The sequence below is a fragment of the Mastigoproctus giganteus genome, chromosome 7 (assembly GCF_048544385.1).
Source record: "Mastigoproctus giganteus isolate SK-2022 chromosome 7, ASM4854438v1, whole genome shotgun sequence".
Lineage (NCBI taxonomy): Eukaryota > Metazoa > Arthropoda > Arachnida > Uropygi > Thelyphonidae > Mastigoproctus > Mastigoproctus giganteus.
In genome coordinates this window covers 108,390,273-108,406,963 of record NC_143581.1, presented here as the reverse complement: position 1 = coordinate 108,406,963, position 16,691 = coordinate 108,390,273, and the positions used below count along the sequence as shown (strand labels likewise).

The window sequence follows — 16,691 nt, the reverse complement described above, 5'->3', positions numbered from 1 at the left end:
CTCCTATCGTACCTGGTCAGAATTGCAGACATGTACACATTCTGACCTAACTTGCAGTATTTTTTCAGCAATATCCAATATTTATTCAATGAATTGTCAGTTCATGTGTGCTTAATATCATTAATCCTCATATGAATAATAATGCTCTCTTTACACCCCCTTAAAATCTGACAATCTGTTGATAATATCATTAATTATTGCTCTCTGAAGACTAGAAGATCTCAATAAAACTAAATTTTCTTGCATTAGCAAAGAAACATGATGCAAGAAAGCAAGCTTACATAGCATCAGCCAAAAAAAAAAAAAAAAAAAAACACCCTTTCACCCATCCACTCACCTCAAATGTTTGTCAAGTTCTGCCATGAATCTATTTAATCTATCAACTTCTACAACGATAGAAGGAACTTTATTCCAGCAATCAACCACCCGTTGGCTAAAGGCAAACTTCGGCACATCAATCCTACAACCGTCTTTATGCCATCTCAGGCGATTATTCGGAGCAATAGGAAGAATCCCATCAGCATTGAGAATGTCCAAACCATTCAAGCCTTTATACACCTCAGTCAGATCACTTTGGAGGTGCCAGGCTCTAATGTGCAAAACTTAAGCCTTTCTTCATAAGATCAACCCTTTGTTCCATTCACTAATCTTATTGCCCTTCTCTGTACTTGTTCCACAGCTCTACATCCTTCTTAAAATGAGGTCTCCAGACCTGTATACAGTACTCAAGGTGTGGCCTGACTATTGCCTTATACAAGGGGATAATCACCTCCTTATCCCTGCTAGAAAAATTCTGTATATCATTGACAAGACTCTTGCAGACCGTCTGCACTGCTCAGAAAACTTCATATCTGCCTGCACAATTACCCCAAGGTCTTTTTCATTCTCTACCACTGTCAGTGTAGTACCACAGAGTTGATACGTTACTCTGGGGTTACTGCTTCCTATATGTAGTATTTTACATTTCTCAATGTTAAACTTCATTTGCCACTTCTCAGCCCATCTGCTCAACTTTACTAGATCCTGTTGCAGCAGCATAATGTCATTAGTGTCATTAACAATCCTGCCAACCATCGTATCGTCTGCAAACTTGGACATTAAGCCTGATATACCATCATCAATATCATTTATAAATACAGAAAACAACAATGGATCCAACACTGAACCCTGAGAGACTCCACTAATAGCATTAGTCCACGAAGAGCAATGTCCATTGTTTACCACTCTCTGTCTCCTCCCACTCAACCATCCCTTTAACCATAGCAGCAATTTGCCTCCAATGCCACACTGCTCCAATTTGTGTAGCAGTCTTCCATGTGCAACAGTATCAAAGGCTTTTCTAAGATCCAAATATATGCTATCAAAGTTATTCTTTGCATCCAGTTCCTTTGTGACTACATCATAGTATCCAATCAAATTAATCAGACAAGACTTTCCCTTAACAAACCCATGCTGTGTCCGAGCTGTAACTGATGTAGGCGCCTCTGTAGCCAGGTGGGCAGGAGCAGCAGTGCGTAGCACACGCTTCTTTATTAGACCGGGGTTCGAGCCGTGACCACCAATACGGAGGATACAGAAAGGTTAAGGAATCACCACCGCATATCCCCGGAGCAATATGGCCTTAGTTGCTAATGCTCCAAAAAAAAGCAAATAACAATAACATATAACTGAAGTCTTGCTAGATGATCCTGCAATGCTTCTTTAACCAGTGCCTCCATTAATTTCCATGGAACAGAAGTTAAACTAACAGGTCTATGTTTACCTGTGTCTTCCTTTGATCCTCCTTTGTGGATTGGGGTCGCATTTGCATATCTCCAGTCCATGGGTACCTCCCCTGAGTCCAGGGAAGCTCTCATAATAGGTACCTCCGTAGCCAGGTGAGCAGGAGCACCAGTGCATAGCACACGCTTCTTGATTAGACCGGGGTTCGAGCCCATGACCACCAAATACGGAGGATGCGGAAAGGTCAGGGAATGACCACCGCATATCCCCAGAGCAATATGGCCTTAGTTGCTTATGCTCCTAAAAACCAAATAAGAAACAAACAAAGCTCATAATTATGTCTAAGGGTTTGCTTACTTCTTTTGCTGCCTCCTTTAATATAACTGGATAGATTCCATCTATCCTAGATGCCTTTCTTATGTTTATCTTCAACAATTTCTCGTCCACTTTACTCTCAGTTATTACAAGATTATCTAGCTTACTGCCAGAGTTTAATACACCTCTGGCATTCCCCTCCCTGAATAACTCCTCATGTGTGAATGTAGATGCAAAATATTAATTTAGTTTGTTAGTTACCTGAACAGAATCATCAACAGTTGAACCATCGATATCAAGTGGGCCAATCTGATTCATCTCCTTCCTTCTAGAGTTTACATAAGTAAGGAACTCTTTGCATCATTTGCCAAATATTTCTCGTAATCTGCCTTCGCCTGCCTAACCTCCTTTGAGACTTGGTTTCAGACCATCTTATATCTATCATAGGCTTCTGTGTCACCTGTTATTTTATGTATCCCATGCATTTTTCTTCTTTGTCACATGTCTAATTAGTTCATATGACATCCATTTAGGCCTAAATCTTGAACAACATTTGTTAGTTGGTATGAAAAGCCTAGTAGCTTCCAAGATTTATTCTTTGAATGCTTCCCATTTTGAATTTGCTGTTGGTAACATCTTCATTTGGTCCCATGGTATAGAATTTAAATACTGTCTCAGACTACCACAGTCACCTTTACGAAAGCAAAAACCCTTCCTTTTACCCTTGATGGTAGTTACCTCTTTGAGTATATCCCACTTCAGCACACTGTGATCACTGCCACCTGGTGGTTCCTTTATCTGCAGATTCTTAATGCATGAAGAATCACTACTGATAATCAGATCAAGAGTATTACTCCCTCTAGTTGCCTCCCCAATATGCTGCTGTAGAAAACAATTATCCAATAAATCCACAAAAGCCTTGCTAATGTGTGAGTGACCAACTCAAGTTCCAGTCAATATCCAGGAAATTAAAATCCCCCATTATAAGACACTCTAATTTACTTGCCCACTCTATTTCTCTGCAGAATTGCTTATTATACTCATCAGATTCTTTAGGCCTATAACACACACCTACTCTCGTTTTTCGTTTCACAGTGCTGATGTCACATCAAACATACTCAACATTGCCTTGCCTACCAACATCAACTGGATGCACTTCCTTAGATTTTATGTGTTTCTTAACTAACAGCATAACCCCTCCTCCCTTCATGTCCTGTCTATCCTTTCTGTACACATTGTATTCCCCAAATTCCAGTTCTGCACTGCTTATGTCTCTGTGACCTCACGTCTCTGATATCCCAACAATATCTGCCTTTGATGTATTGACTAGCACTTCACGCTCATCGAATTTGTTAACTGTACTCCTAGTATTGGTGCACGTGCAAGTATACATGCACCTGTTTCTACTCTTAGTTACCCTAACACAGCCCATGTATTTACTTGTTGCACTATGACTCCCAGCATTACTGGAAATCCCCATTTCCTTGCTTTCTAGGCTGCTGCTCATTTGCATTTCAAAGAAGTAGTGCAAGAATCACTTTTGCCTCTGCAGCGGCTACTGTTAATCTATTAGTTCGTGTATCTCCCCCAGCTAGCAGTTTTCTGACCCACCTAACTCTGCCTCGATGGCATCAGCAAATATTCTTGCACCCTTTCTATTTAAGTGTATCCCATCCCTGTAGAAACAGTCTCTCCTGTTAACAAGCGCAGACCAAGCTGAGAAAAATTCTATCCCTCGAGCTTTGCATAATCTTTCAGGGCTGAATTGATCGACAAGGCTCTCATCATATACTCCCTCCTATTGTGTCTGGGCAGAATTGCAGACACTTTCAAATTCAACCCTAACTCACAGCTTTTTTTCAGCATTGACTTGTACTTGAAGTAATTCCGCCGGTCTTCTACTCTTAATATTGTTAGTGCCAACGTGTACAATATCACCCTTTGTGCCCTTAAAAGATGATATCTCTACAAAGTAATCAACAATTGCCCCTGGCAAATATACCCTGGTCCTTTTCCATCTATCCTCTTTGCACAATATGTTCCCCGTTTCCCTGACAATAGTCACCTACAACAACATGTTCCTTTGGGACCAGTGCATTCTGCCTTGTGAGTTGCTGCTGTGTTGTGTGATGTTAAAGGGCAAGCTCTGGCATTGATTGGGCAGCTGAGAACTTGATGGGCCCCCTCAATTTAAATCCTTCGAGGGCATTCACCCTATCCTTCAAGCTCTCATATAAGCCCATAACAATGCTGAGTTGTTGCCTGATTTCCTCACACTCCTTACATTGCGCACACACACACACACAAAGACATACCCCTTGGCAATATCATGTCCCATTCCTGATTGCTCCACAGACATCAAACAAGCAGTGCATTTCAATAGACTGTGATTCAGAGGACAGCTTCACCCCCCTCAGTTCTCCCCTGGCCACAGCACTTCCATTAGTTTGAGCCTTTTGCTTTGCTGCTCTGGTCTGAGTCATGATTTCTATTTAAGTTAAATGAAATTCCAATACAAAATATAACCCTAAACGTATATCCCAATGCAGTTATAACACTGTATATATTTATGCAATATGTATGAATTAGAAAAGTATGCATGACTGTTCTGTTGTAGCACCTGAATTTGGAATGCATTACCTGGCCGGTTACTAGATATTTTGTACTAGGTACTAGGTACTTGATGCATTCCTAGTTTTATTTGGCTTTAAGGCAAGCACCTGTTATTTCAGCAACTCAAATTCATCTATTCCATCTGGTGTTGTGAAAGTGGGTAGTTTGAATAAATTCAAAGAAGAAGTAGTCAAGCTATTAGAGGGGATGGATAGGCCAATAAGAAGGGAGTGCACCAGTTTGTAATTTGGGATTAGTGCAATCCATATATGAGTAACAAGGAAAAGAATCATCAGTTGAGCTATGATTAGCAGCTGGATCAGTGTTTCAATACATGCCACAGGCTATGCAAGCAATTAACTTGTGAATTGCCTGTTGGAATTGCATATAGCCATTTCCTCACAAGTCCATTTCTGTCATTGGACGAATTATTCAATGTGGACCTTGTATCAACCATTGTTAAAGTAAAAATGAAATTTACAAAATATTACAGAATTAACTGTTAAAAATACTGCAGTAATTTAATTATAAAATGATCATAATATTGAAGAATATACCATAAAATTATGAACTGAATTTTTAACTAAGAAACAAAATGCCAGTGGGATATCAGAAACATTAAGTAGACATTATTTAACTTAAAATAAAGCAATCATTTTCATTATGAAAATTTTCAAAATAAAGGAACTTTTTGTTTTTCACAATGCAGTATGAAATGTTATTTAATATTCATTAATTTTTGCAAATATAAAAATATATGAAATGATGCAGTGATTTTAGTTATCTCATTATTGTTATTCACAAAATTTTTCAGGCATTTACTCTGTTAATGATCAATTCCATAGTGTCCCATGGTTTAAAAATATTACCAATTTGTTTCCGAGACATGATAAATGGATCTGTTGCATTAAAAAGGTTGGAGGTAAAATTGATTCAGTTTTCTACCAATTATTATTGGCTTATTTTGAATGTAACATTGAATTCTCTATTTGTTGTTATCGTAGTTAATTATTTTAATAATCACAAAGAAATTTAAAAAAATTAAAAAAATTAGGAATCCATAATAACCACAAAACTTATTTCATAAAATTGATGGCAATCCTACATCTTCTGGACAACAAACATAGTCGAGAAGGATGCTACCAGCTTAGTTTTCAGAAATGTTAAGTGTCAACTTAAATATAAAGACCATGTTCATTATGATTTCTTATCATAATGAAAATTACCTTGAAAAGAAGTGAAATGGTATTAAATTTAATGTCTTAAACAGATGTTTAGCATGTTCCTTTTGATGAGAAGGAATTTCTGATTAAAATATATACTTCACTGCATTGCAACAGCATTAGCTAATTATAGTAAGCAAGGTAAGTTACAGAAAGAAGATCCAGAAAAGTTAGGCAGATGGACTGAAAAAATGGCAATTGAAGTTTAACATCGACAACAAAGTATTGCATATGAGTAACAGTAAGTACCCCAGAGTAATGTACCAATTGTGTGGTACTACATTCATTGTAGTGGAAAATGAAAAGGCTGTGGTTCATTGTGCAGAGAGACATGAAATTTTCTGAGCAGTGCAGACATGCTGCCAGGACAGCTCATGGATTTGTCAATAATATACAGGAACTTTGCTAATAGGGATAAGGAGATGATTATTCCATTTACAAGACAATAGTTAGGCTACATCTTGAGTGTATAGGTCTGTAAGCCTCATTTTAAGAAGGATGTTGATCAGATGGAACAGGTGTAGAGAAAAGCAATAAGATTAGTGAGGGCAACAAAAGAGTGCTCTTATCAAGGGTTCATTTCTTCAATTTGCAGCATCTGGAGACTAGGTACCTCTGAGGAGATTTGATCAAGGTGTTTAAGGCTTTGAATGGATTGAGTAAGCTCATTGCTGATGGTATATTTTTTCTTGCTCAGCCTACACATGTTGAGGGGGCATAATTTCAAATTAAGAAAGAATGGTTGCAAGACAAATGTATGTAAGTTTTCCTTCAACCAGCAGGTATATGATTGTTGTGTCAAACTTCTGTTTGTTGTTGCAGAGACAAACTTACATCTGGGTAGTTTGAATAAATTTAAGGAAGAACTAGATAAATTATTGGATGGAATGGACTGGACAGGTGAATGTGGAATGTTTTTTTTTTTTTTTTTTGTTGTTGTTGTTGTACTTTACAGGGCGTCTCAAAAATATTGGTACAAACGTTTAGGGGAGGTAGGTAACATCTAAAGGACTGATAATCGCATAGGAACCCATAACCGGAAACATCACGGGAAAGTAGTAGCAGAGGCACAAGAAGCAGAAATGACACAAGACAGTAATTAGTGGCAAACATTTATTTGACATAATATTAACAATGGAGTACGAGATGGATGCATTTCATGATGTTACAACAGATGCTAGAAGGTTCCACCATGAGACGCGATGCATGCGTGACACCGACGCAGCATGGATTGGCGGACACGGTCGAACACACCTGGAGTTTCTTTGACAGTAGCAGCAGTGCAGACGAGTTTCGCCATGAGATCCATTTCCGTCTCCACAGGCGATTCATACACGATAGATTTGAGGGCCCCCACAGAAAGAAATCAAGGCTCGATAAATCAGGTGAGCATGGGGGCCAGGCAACGGGTCCACCACGGCCAACTCATCGACGCCAAAAAACGCTTGTTCAAATGGTCACGAACACACCTTCCATAATGGGCAGGCGCCCAGTCATGTTGAAACCAAATGTTGCATCTTACATTTGCTGGAACATCGTCAAGTAACCTTGGTAGAACTTATTCAAGAAAGATCCGATATTTAGCAGAGTTCATGCGGGATGGTAACAGGTATGGTCCTACTAAGCAGTCACCGACCATACCTGCCCACACATTTATTGCGAAGCGATGTTGTGTCGCATGGGGGTGCACACCGTGTGGGCTCTCTGCTAATCCATACACTAGGTGCATGTCTGCCAGCTCACAGTTTGTATCGATGCATGCTCTTTGTGCGGCGACTACTGCTTGAATGAGTAAACCAGAAATTTTCCCTCTCGCGAACTGATGAAGTTTGTTCCTATGCGATTCACATTCCTTTAGATGTTACCTACCTCCCCTAAACGTTTGTACCAATATTTTTGAGACGCCCTGTATAAGCTTGCTTTCTTCCATCATTTTCCTCTACCAATACTGATACTAAAAGTTACAGAATATGTGAGAATATATAAACATAATGTTATTAGTGGAGTTCCCCAGAGTTCTGTGTTGGGCCCATTGTTGTTTTCTGTATTTATCAATGAGATTTGTGAAGGTATATATGGCTTAATGTCCACGTTTGCAGATATTATGAAGGTTGGTAGGGTTGCTAATGATAGTAAGGATGGTACGCTACTGCAACAGGATCTAGAAAAGTTGAGTTGTTGTTATTTGGCTTAACGACACAAGGGGAAAAGTTGAGTAGATGGGCTGCAAAGTGGCAACTGAAGAATAACATTGACAAATGCAAAGTACTGCATATGGTAGCAGCAACCCCAGAGTAACGTACCAACTGTGCAGTACTACACTCAGAGTAGTGGAGAATGTAAAAGTCCTGGGGTAATTGTGCAGTAAGGTATGAAGTTTTCTTTGCAGTGCAGACAGGCTTCAAGGGTAGCACATGGGGTATTGTCAATGATATATAGGAATTTTGTTAGCAGGGATAAGGAGGCGATTGTTCCCTTGTATAAGGCAATGGTCAGGCAACACCATTAGTACTTCATGCAAGGCTGGAGGCCTCATTTTAGGAAAGATGTAGAGCTGCTGGAACGAATACAGAGAAATGCTATGAGGTTAGCGAGTGAAACAAAGGGTTGCTGTTACCAAGAAAGACTTAAGTTCTGCAAATTGCGGCATCTGGAGACTAGGCACCTGCGAGATGATCTGATTGAGGTGTATAAGGCCTTGAATGGTTTGAGCAAGTTCAATGCTGTTGGGATTCTTTCTCTTGCTCAGATTACTCACCTAAGGGGACGTAAATTCAAATTAAGGAAAGACAGTTGTAGAATAGATGTGCAGATATTTGCCTTTAGCCCACAGGTGGTAGATTGTTGGAACAAACTTCCATCTGTTGTAGTGGAGGTTGACAACTTAAATAAGTTTAAGGTAGAACTAGACAAACATTTGAAGTGAATGGATGGGTGAAATGGGAAGATTTTTTTTTTTTTTTTTTTTGACTGATGCTTTTGGCTGAATAAGCTTGCTTTCTTGCATCATATGCCTCTGCTAATGCTATAAAGCTCTATGTTAAAGAAATACATTATCTAAGGTAGTTATAATTAAATTGTATCACTGTGAGGATTTATATGTGAAAAATGGCAATTTCATAGTGCTAAAATTTAGAATGGGCAGTAGTCTTACATGTGAAAATGGATATCATTAGCATTAGTAGAGGCATATGACACAAGAGGAAATGAGCCATAAGAAAGAAAGTTTATATTGCATCAACCAAAAAAAAAAAAAAAAAACCCTTCCTGCTTCACCCATCCATTCACACCAAAAGTTTGTTTAATTGAGCCTTGAATTTATTTAAGCTGTCAACTTCCACTACAACAGATGGAAGTTTGTTCCAACAATCAACCACCTGCTGGCTAAAGGCAAATTTCCGCACATCTATTCTACAACTGTCTTTCCTCAATTTGAATTTATACCCTCCTTTATGTTGCTGAAGAGGAAGAATCTCATCAGCATTCAATTTGCTCAAATCATTCAAGGTCTTATTCACCTCAATGAGATCATCTCGCAGGTGCCTAGTCTCCAGATGACACGATTTGCAGAACTTAAGCCTTTCTTGGTAACAGCAACCCTTTGTTTCACTCACTAATCTCATTGCATATCTCGGTACTCGTTCCAGCAGCTCTACATCTTTCCTAAAACAAGGCCTCCAGCCTTGCATGCAGTACTCATGGTGTGGCCTGATCATTGCCTGAGAAGGAGACAATCACCTCCTTATCCTTGCTAGAAAAATTCCTATATATCATTGACAATACCCCATGAGCTACTCTTGAAGCCTGTCTGCACTGCTCAGAAAACTTCATATCTTACTGCATAATTACCCCAGCTCTTTTTCATTCTCCACTACCCTGAGGTTACTGCTACCATATGCTGTATTTTACATTTTTCAATTTCAATCTTCATTTGCCACCTCGCAGCCCTTCTACTCAAATTTTCTAGATCCTGTTGCAGTAGTGTACCATCCTTACTGTCATTAACAACCCTACCAACCTTCATATCGTCTGCCAACTTGGACATTAAACATGATATACCTTCATCAATATTATTGGTAAATACAGAAAACAACAATGGGTCCTACACAGACTGAGACCCCTTGTAGGGGACTCCACTAATAACATTAGTTCACGAAGAGCAGCATCCACTGATTTCCGCTCTGTCTTCTCCCACTCAGTCATTCTTTTATCCATTGTAGCAACTTGCACTTAATGTCATACTGCTCCAACTTGTATAGTAGTCTTCCATGTATAACAGTAACAAAAGCTTTCCTAAAATCCAAGTATATGATATCAAAATTATTTTTTGCATCCAGTTCCTTTGTGATCAGGTCATAGTACCCAATGAAATTGGTCAGACAAGACTTCCCTTTAACAAATTTGTGCTGTGTTTGAATTATGACTTCAGCCTTGTCTAGATCAGGGTTCTCAACGGAGGCGAAAAAATCGTGGGTATTACAGTGGTTTGTGGCCCTTCAAAGTTCAACCCTATCCAACAACATCTTATTCCTTAATATTTAATTTCTCTCATTGGGTTTTCTTTTCCCCTGAGACAACTGATTTGTAATATATAGGTACTGTATATTATATTAGAAGTGAATGAGAAATTTTGATAAAAGGAAGGTAGCGAGTGTGATTTAATTCAACCACCATTGGTTTTCATAGGCATTAAATGCCTAAGTGCTTTCAGACGTAATGCCTCCGCAATCGTGTTTGTGCCTTTCCAACAGCTGCAACTTTGGCAGCGGCATGGTTTATTTATTTATTCTTTTGTTTCTGTGGTCAGTGTATGAGGTATATGTGGGATGAGGTAATGTTTCAGTCTGTTGTTTCTACTTTTTAAACAACAATTAGTATTGATTTATTGTTTGCTTGTGGAAGTTGTACACTTGATACTGTTGCACGTGAAAGACTACTGTGCAAATTGGAGCAATATGGCATTAAGGCCACGTTGCTACAATGGATAAAAGGATAGTTGTGTGGGAGAAGACAGAGAATGATAATCAGTGGATACTGCTGTTCATGGACTAATGTTATTAGTGGAGCCCCTCAGGGTTCGGCAATGATATTGAAAAAGGTATATCAGGGTAAATGCCTAAGTTTGCAGATGATATGAAGCTTGACAGGGTTGTTAATGACAGTAATGATAGTACACGACTGCAACAGGATCTAGAAAATTTGAGCAGATGTGCTGAGAGGTGGCAATTGAAGTTTAACATCGACAGATGTAAAGTACTGCATATGGATAGCAGTAACCTCAGAGTAATGTACCAACTGGGTGGTACTACACTTAGGGTAGTGTAGAATGAAAAGGACCAGGGGGGCAATTGTGCAGTCAGATATGAAGTTTTCTGAGCAGTTCGGACAAGCTGCAAGAGTAGCTCATGGTGTCTTGTCAATGATATACAGGAATTTTGCTAGCAAGGATAGGGAGGTGATTGTCCCCTTCTCAGGCAATGATCAGGCCACACCATGAGTACTGCATGCAAGGCTGGAGGCTTCGTTTTAGGAAGGATGTAGAGCTGCTGGAACGGTACAGAGAAGGGCAACTAGATTGGTGAGTGGAAGAAAGAGTTGCTGTTATCATGTTATTAGTGCAAATTGCATGGAAGGCTTAAGTTCTGCAAATTGCAGCATCTGGGGACTGGGCACCTGTGAGATGATCTAATTGAGGTGTATAAGGCCTTGAATGGTTTGAGCAAGCTCAATGCTGATGGGATAAATCCACAATATGAGAGATGCGTGATGATGTGGAGTATTTTAAATTACAGTATAGTTTAGGGCTAAAGCTTCAGGTTACGTAAATAGTTTAACTAATGTACAAGTTAGTGCATTTGCATCATTTCTGTACATAGCCAACTAGATAAGTAGTTATAAATTGGCATAATTAAGTATATCTCATATTGTGAATACTTCATGACGAGTTGCCATGGTATTGCACTACCTCGAATAAGTAATGCTTCACCATAGGAGAGGACTTGTTACTTATTCTCAGCGGATACCATCACCCATACGGCACCGTTTCGGAGCTTATTGGCTCCTCATCAATGGGTGGGCAGGTACCCTGGTGTTGCAGTGATGACAACCCAGTTGCAAAGTATAAATCCACAATATGAGCGATGCCTGATGGTGTGGAATAATTTAGATTACAGTATAGTTTAGGGCTAAAGCCTCAGGTTACATAAATAGTTTAACTAATGTAAGTAGTTTAACATTAACTAAGTTAATGCATTTGCATCATTTCTGTACATAGCCAACTACATAAGTAGTTATGATATTGTGTATTTACTACTTCGCAACTGAGTTGTCATCACTGGAACACCAGGGTACCTGCCCATCCATTGATGAGGAGCCAATAAGCTCCGATACGGTGCCGTATGGGTGATGGTATCCGCTGAGAATAAGTAACAATAGTCTTCTCCTATGGTGAAGCATTACATTCGAGGTAGTTGCAATACCATGGCAACTCGTGAAGATATTCACAATATGAGATATACTTAATGATGCCAATTTATAACTACTTATGTAGTTGGCTATGTACAGAAATGATGCAAATGCACTAACTTGTACATTAGTTAAACTATTTACGTAACCTGAGGCTTTAGCCCTAAATTATACCGGAATATTAAATCTATAATTTAGTCTTTGTGACTTACATTTATTATTTACTCATCAGTGTACCATGCCAATAATCTTTAAATTAATAAACTCTTCAGCTAATATATTAAATGAGAATTGTATAATTGTGTCAACATTTTATTTTTTTCACAGCCATTAAACCTCTTTAATATGTTTGTGAATAAGTAATTTAATAATTAGAAATATTTCAGGGTCTGATGTTAGTTGAAAAAAAAGAATGCTACATTTTCATGCCTCTGGAGCCACATCACGCAGCATACATGTCAAAAGCCACTTTAACCTGGGATTCCATAAAATATATGGATAAAAAAATGCAGAATCTCAAAAGTAAGTTTTGTATATGCAATGATGCATTAATTGATATTAATTAAAAACAGATCAAAATAAAACTAAAAAAAAAAAAAAAAGTAACCTTAAATGTAGATTCTTAGCAACCAGCAAAATAAGTAACATCTTCAACCATATTCTTGAGATATACTGAGTTTCTTAAAAAAAGTTCCACCTAACTTTTTTGCTGAAACATTTCCTTTGAGGAATTCCTGATGTACATTTTAAAAAGGCACTACACTGCCAATAATTCCTGCTGAAATCTACAACAATAAAATTACAATTATTGTTCAGGAAATTGTATAGCACTCTGGGTATTTTGCACATTACCAGTGACCCTTGCTGAGGCAGAATGCAGTTTTAGCAAAATAACATAAAGAACAGCAAGCGATCAAGAATAAGTGAACATCTATTGTATGTCTATTAACACTTTCATTGCTTGCTTTTCTGACGACGGCGGTCACGGGTGCGAAGTGTTTTAGTGATGAAGCTATTCTCTGACTGATTTCTAGAGCATTTTATTCAAAGCTGCAGTTTTGTTCATTTGTAAAAGTTTTCTTGTGTTCCCATTAATTAAGAGTAAACTTAGCCTTAAAAATTGTAAGTTTCAGAAAGGAAAGCTATCTTTCTTTTTTCCATTAAATTAACATACTAACTTTTATATTGCTTGGTCGCTCTCGTGACTCTGCTGCTGCTTCCTGTGTTAGGGCTGGTAACCTGGGAGAAGTAGTCAACTCTCCAGGACTAAAAGGAGCAAAGATGGATAACACAGTGTTTCCACCTTTAGAGCCATTGAGCTCAAGACGAGTTACAAATGACACTGAAAATGACTTTTCTCAACCCCCTCACAAGGGGATTCCCCTTAGTGCCCTCTCTCTCTATCAGATCAACCTTTGATTAAACTATCCCCATTCCTTGTACAAAAATGCATTGAGCCTGCTTCACAAAAATCAGGAAGACACTTCCAGTCTGGGGAGTCTTCTTGTAGAGACCATGAAATCCCAGCATTCTGCAAAGTTATTAAAGCTGACTACTTTTGGCAGACAACCAATAAAAGTTGCTCCCTGTGCCATCCTAAACTCCTCAAAGAGAGTAATCGCAGAATGGGATTTATTAATTGTATCAGAGGAGGAAATCATCAAAGAGCTGTGTGAACAGAGTCATCCAAGCAAGGAGAATTGTAACTCATAAAGATGGTATTCTTGTTCCAACAAGGAGCAGTCCTCACTTTTAGCTCTCCTGTCCTACCAACATATGTCAGAGCAGATCATCTACATCTTTATAGCCTGAACCCAATCAGCTGCTACATGCCAAAAATATGGACACTTCCAAACTGCATGTCGAGGTGAGGCAATATGTCCCAGGGCATGTTCGGGAGGCAACTAGAGGGAGTAATACTCTTGATTTGATTATCAGTGGTGATTCTTCATGCATTAAGAATCTGAAGATAAAGGAACCACTAGGTGGCAGCGATCACAGTGTGCTGAAGTGGGATTTACTCAAAGAGGTAACGGGAAGAGTTTTTGCTTTCGTAAAGGTGACTGCGGAGGTCTGAGACAGTATTTAAATTCTATTCAGTGGGACCAACAGCAAATTCAAAATGGGAAGCATTCAAAGAACTTATCTTGGAAGCTACTAGGCTTTACATACCAACTAAGAAATATTGTTCAAGGTTTAGGCCTAAATGGATGTCAGATGAACTAATGAGACATATGGCAGAGAAGAAAAATGCATGGGATGCATACAAATTAACACGTGACACAGAAGCCTATGATAGATACAAGTTGATCTGTAACCAAGTTACAAAGGAGGTTAGGCAGGCAAAGGCAGATTACGAGAAATCTTTGGCAAGGGATGCAAAGAAAAACAGCAAAGAGTTCTTTACTTATGTAAACTGTAGAAGGAAGGGGATGAATCAGATTGGTCCACGTGATATCGATGGGTCAACTGTTGATGATCCTGCTCAGGTAGCTAACAAACTAAATGAATATTTTGCATCGACATTCACACATGAGGAGTTATTCAGCAAGGGGAATGCCAGAGGTGTATTCAACTCTGGCAGTAAGCTAGATAATTTTGTAATAACTGAGAGTAAAGTGGAGGAGAAATTGTTGAAGATAAACACAAGAAAGTCACTTGGGGTGGATGGGATCTATCCAGTTATATTAAAGGAGGCAGCAAAGGGAGTAAGCAAACCCTTAGCCATAATTATGAGAGCTTCCTTGGACTCAGGGGAGGTACCCATGGACTGGAGATGTGCAAATGTGACCCCAATTCACAAAGGAGGATCAAAGGCTGACACAAGTAATTATAGACCTGTGAGTTTAACTTCCGTTCCCGTAAAATTAATGGAGGTACTGGTTAAAGAAGGACTGCAGGATCATCTAGGCAAGACTTCAGTTATAGCTCGGACACAGCATGGTTTTGTTAAGGGGACGTCTTGCCTGACCAATTTGATTGGATACTATGATGCAGTCACAAAAGAACTGGATGCAGGGAATAACTTTGATATTATATACTTGGATCTTAGAAAGGCTTTTGATACTGTTGCACATGGAAGACTGCTGCACAAATTGGAGCAGTGTGGCATTGGAGGCAAATTGCTGCTATGGATAAAGGGGTGGTTGAGGGGAAGAAGACAGAGAGTGGTAATCAATGGACACTCCTCATCGTGGACTAATGTTATCAGTGGAGTCCCTCAGGGTTCAGTGTTGGGTCCATTATTGTTTTCTGTATTTATAAATGATATTGATGATGGTATATCAAGCTTAATGTCCAAGTTTGCAGACGATATGAAGGTTGGCAGGTTGTCAAGGACACTACTGACGCTATGCTGCTGCAACAGGATCTGGAAAGGTTGAGCAGATGGGCTGAGAGGTGGCAAATGAAGTTTAACATTGACAAATGTAAAGTACTACATATGGGAAACAGCAACCCCAGAGCAACGTATCAACTCTGTGGTACTACACTGACAGTGGTAGAGAATGAAAGGGACCTGGGGGTGGTTGTGCAGGCAGATATGAAGTTCTCTGAGCAGTGCAGACAGGCTGCAAGAGTAGCTCATGGTGTATTGTCAATGATATATAGGAAATTTTTCTAGCAGGGATAAGGAGGTGATTATTCCCTTGTATAAGGCAATGGTCAGGCCACACCTAGAGTACTGTATACAGGTCTGGAGGCCTCATTTCAAGAAGGATGTAGAGCTGCTGGAACGAGTACAGAGAAGGGCAACAAGATTAGTGAATGGAACAAAGGGGTGCTCTTACGAAGAAAGGCTTAAGTTTTGCAAATTACAGTGTCTGGAGACTAGGCACCAGCGAGGTGATCTGATAGAGGTGTATAAAGCCTTGAATGGTTTGAGCATGCTCAATGCTGATGGGATTCTGCCTCTTGCTCAGAATAATCACCTGAGAGGGCATAAATTCAAATTGAGGAAAGAAAGATGTAGGATAGATGTGCGGAAATTTGCCTTTAGCCAGCGGGTGGTTGGTTGGTGGAACAGACTTCCATCACTTGTCGTGGAGGTTGATAGCCTAAATAAGTTTAAGGCTCAGCTGGACAGGTATTTCGAACGAACAGAGGGGTGAAGTGGAAGTGGTTATTTTTTATTTATTTATTTTATTTTATTTTTTTGGCTGATGCTGCATAAGCTTGCTTTCTTGCATCAAATGCCTCTACTAATGGTAATGCTAATGTTGTAATTGTGGATTAAAGGAGTGCAATCAATCTGATTGCATTGCTGCCACTCCTCATTGCCCAAATTGTAAGGGTAATCACCTGGCTTTCTCCAAGATATGCAAACTATTATTATTAGCCATATGGTGCAAAGCA

At 39.2% G+C, this 16,691-nt stretch overlaps 1 protein-coding gene across 1 annotated transcript in view; it reads left to right on the top strand.

The window, feature by feature from the left end:
- The window catches only part of LOC150083139 (ATP-binding cassette sub-family C member 5-like), a 278,483-nt gene that overhangs the window by 99,533 nt on the left and 162,259 nt on the right, over positions 1 to 16,691 (top strand). The window contains exons 6-7 of the mRNA XM_090378404.1: positions 5,465 to 5,572; positions 12,725 to 12,860. Of these exons, the coding sequence (XP_090234530.1) occupies positions 5,465 to 5,572; positions 12,725 to 12,860 (244 nt within the window). The remainder of the gene's footprint in view (positions 1 to 5,464; positions 5,573 to 12,724; positions 12,861 to 16,691) is intronic.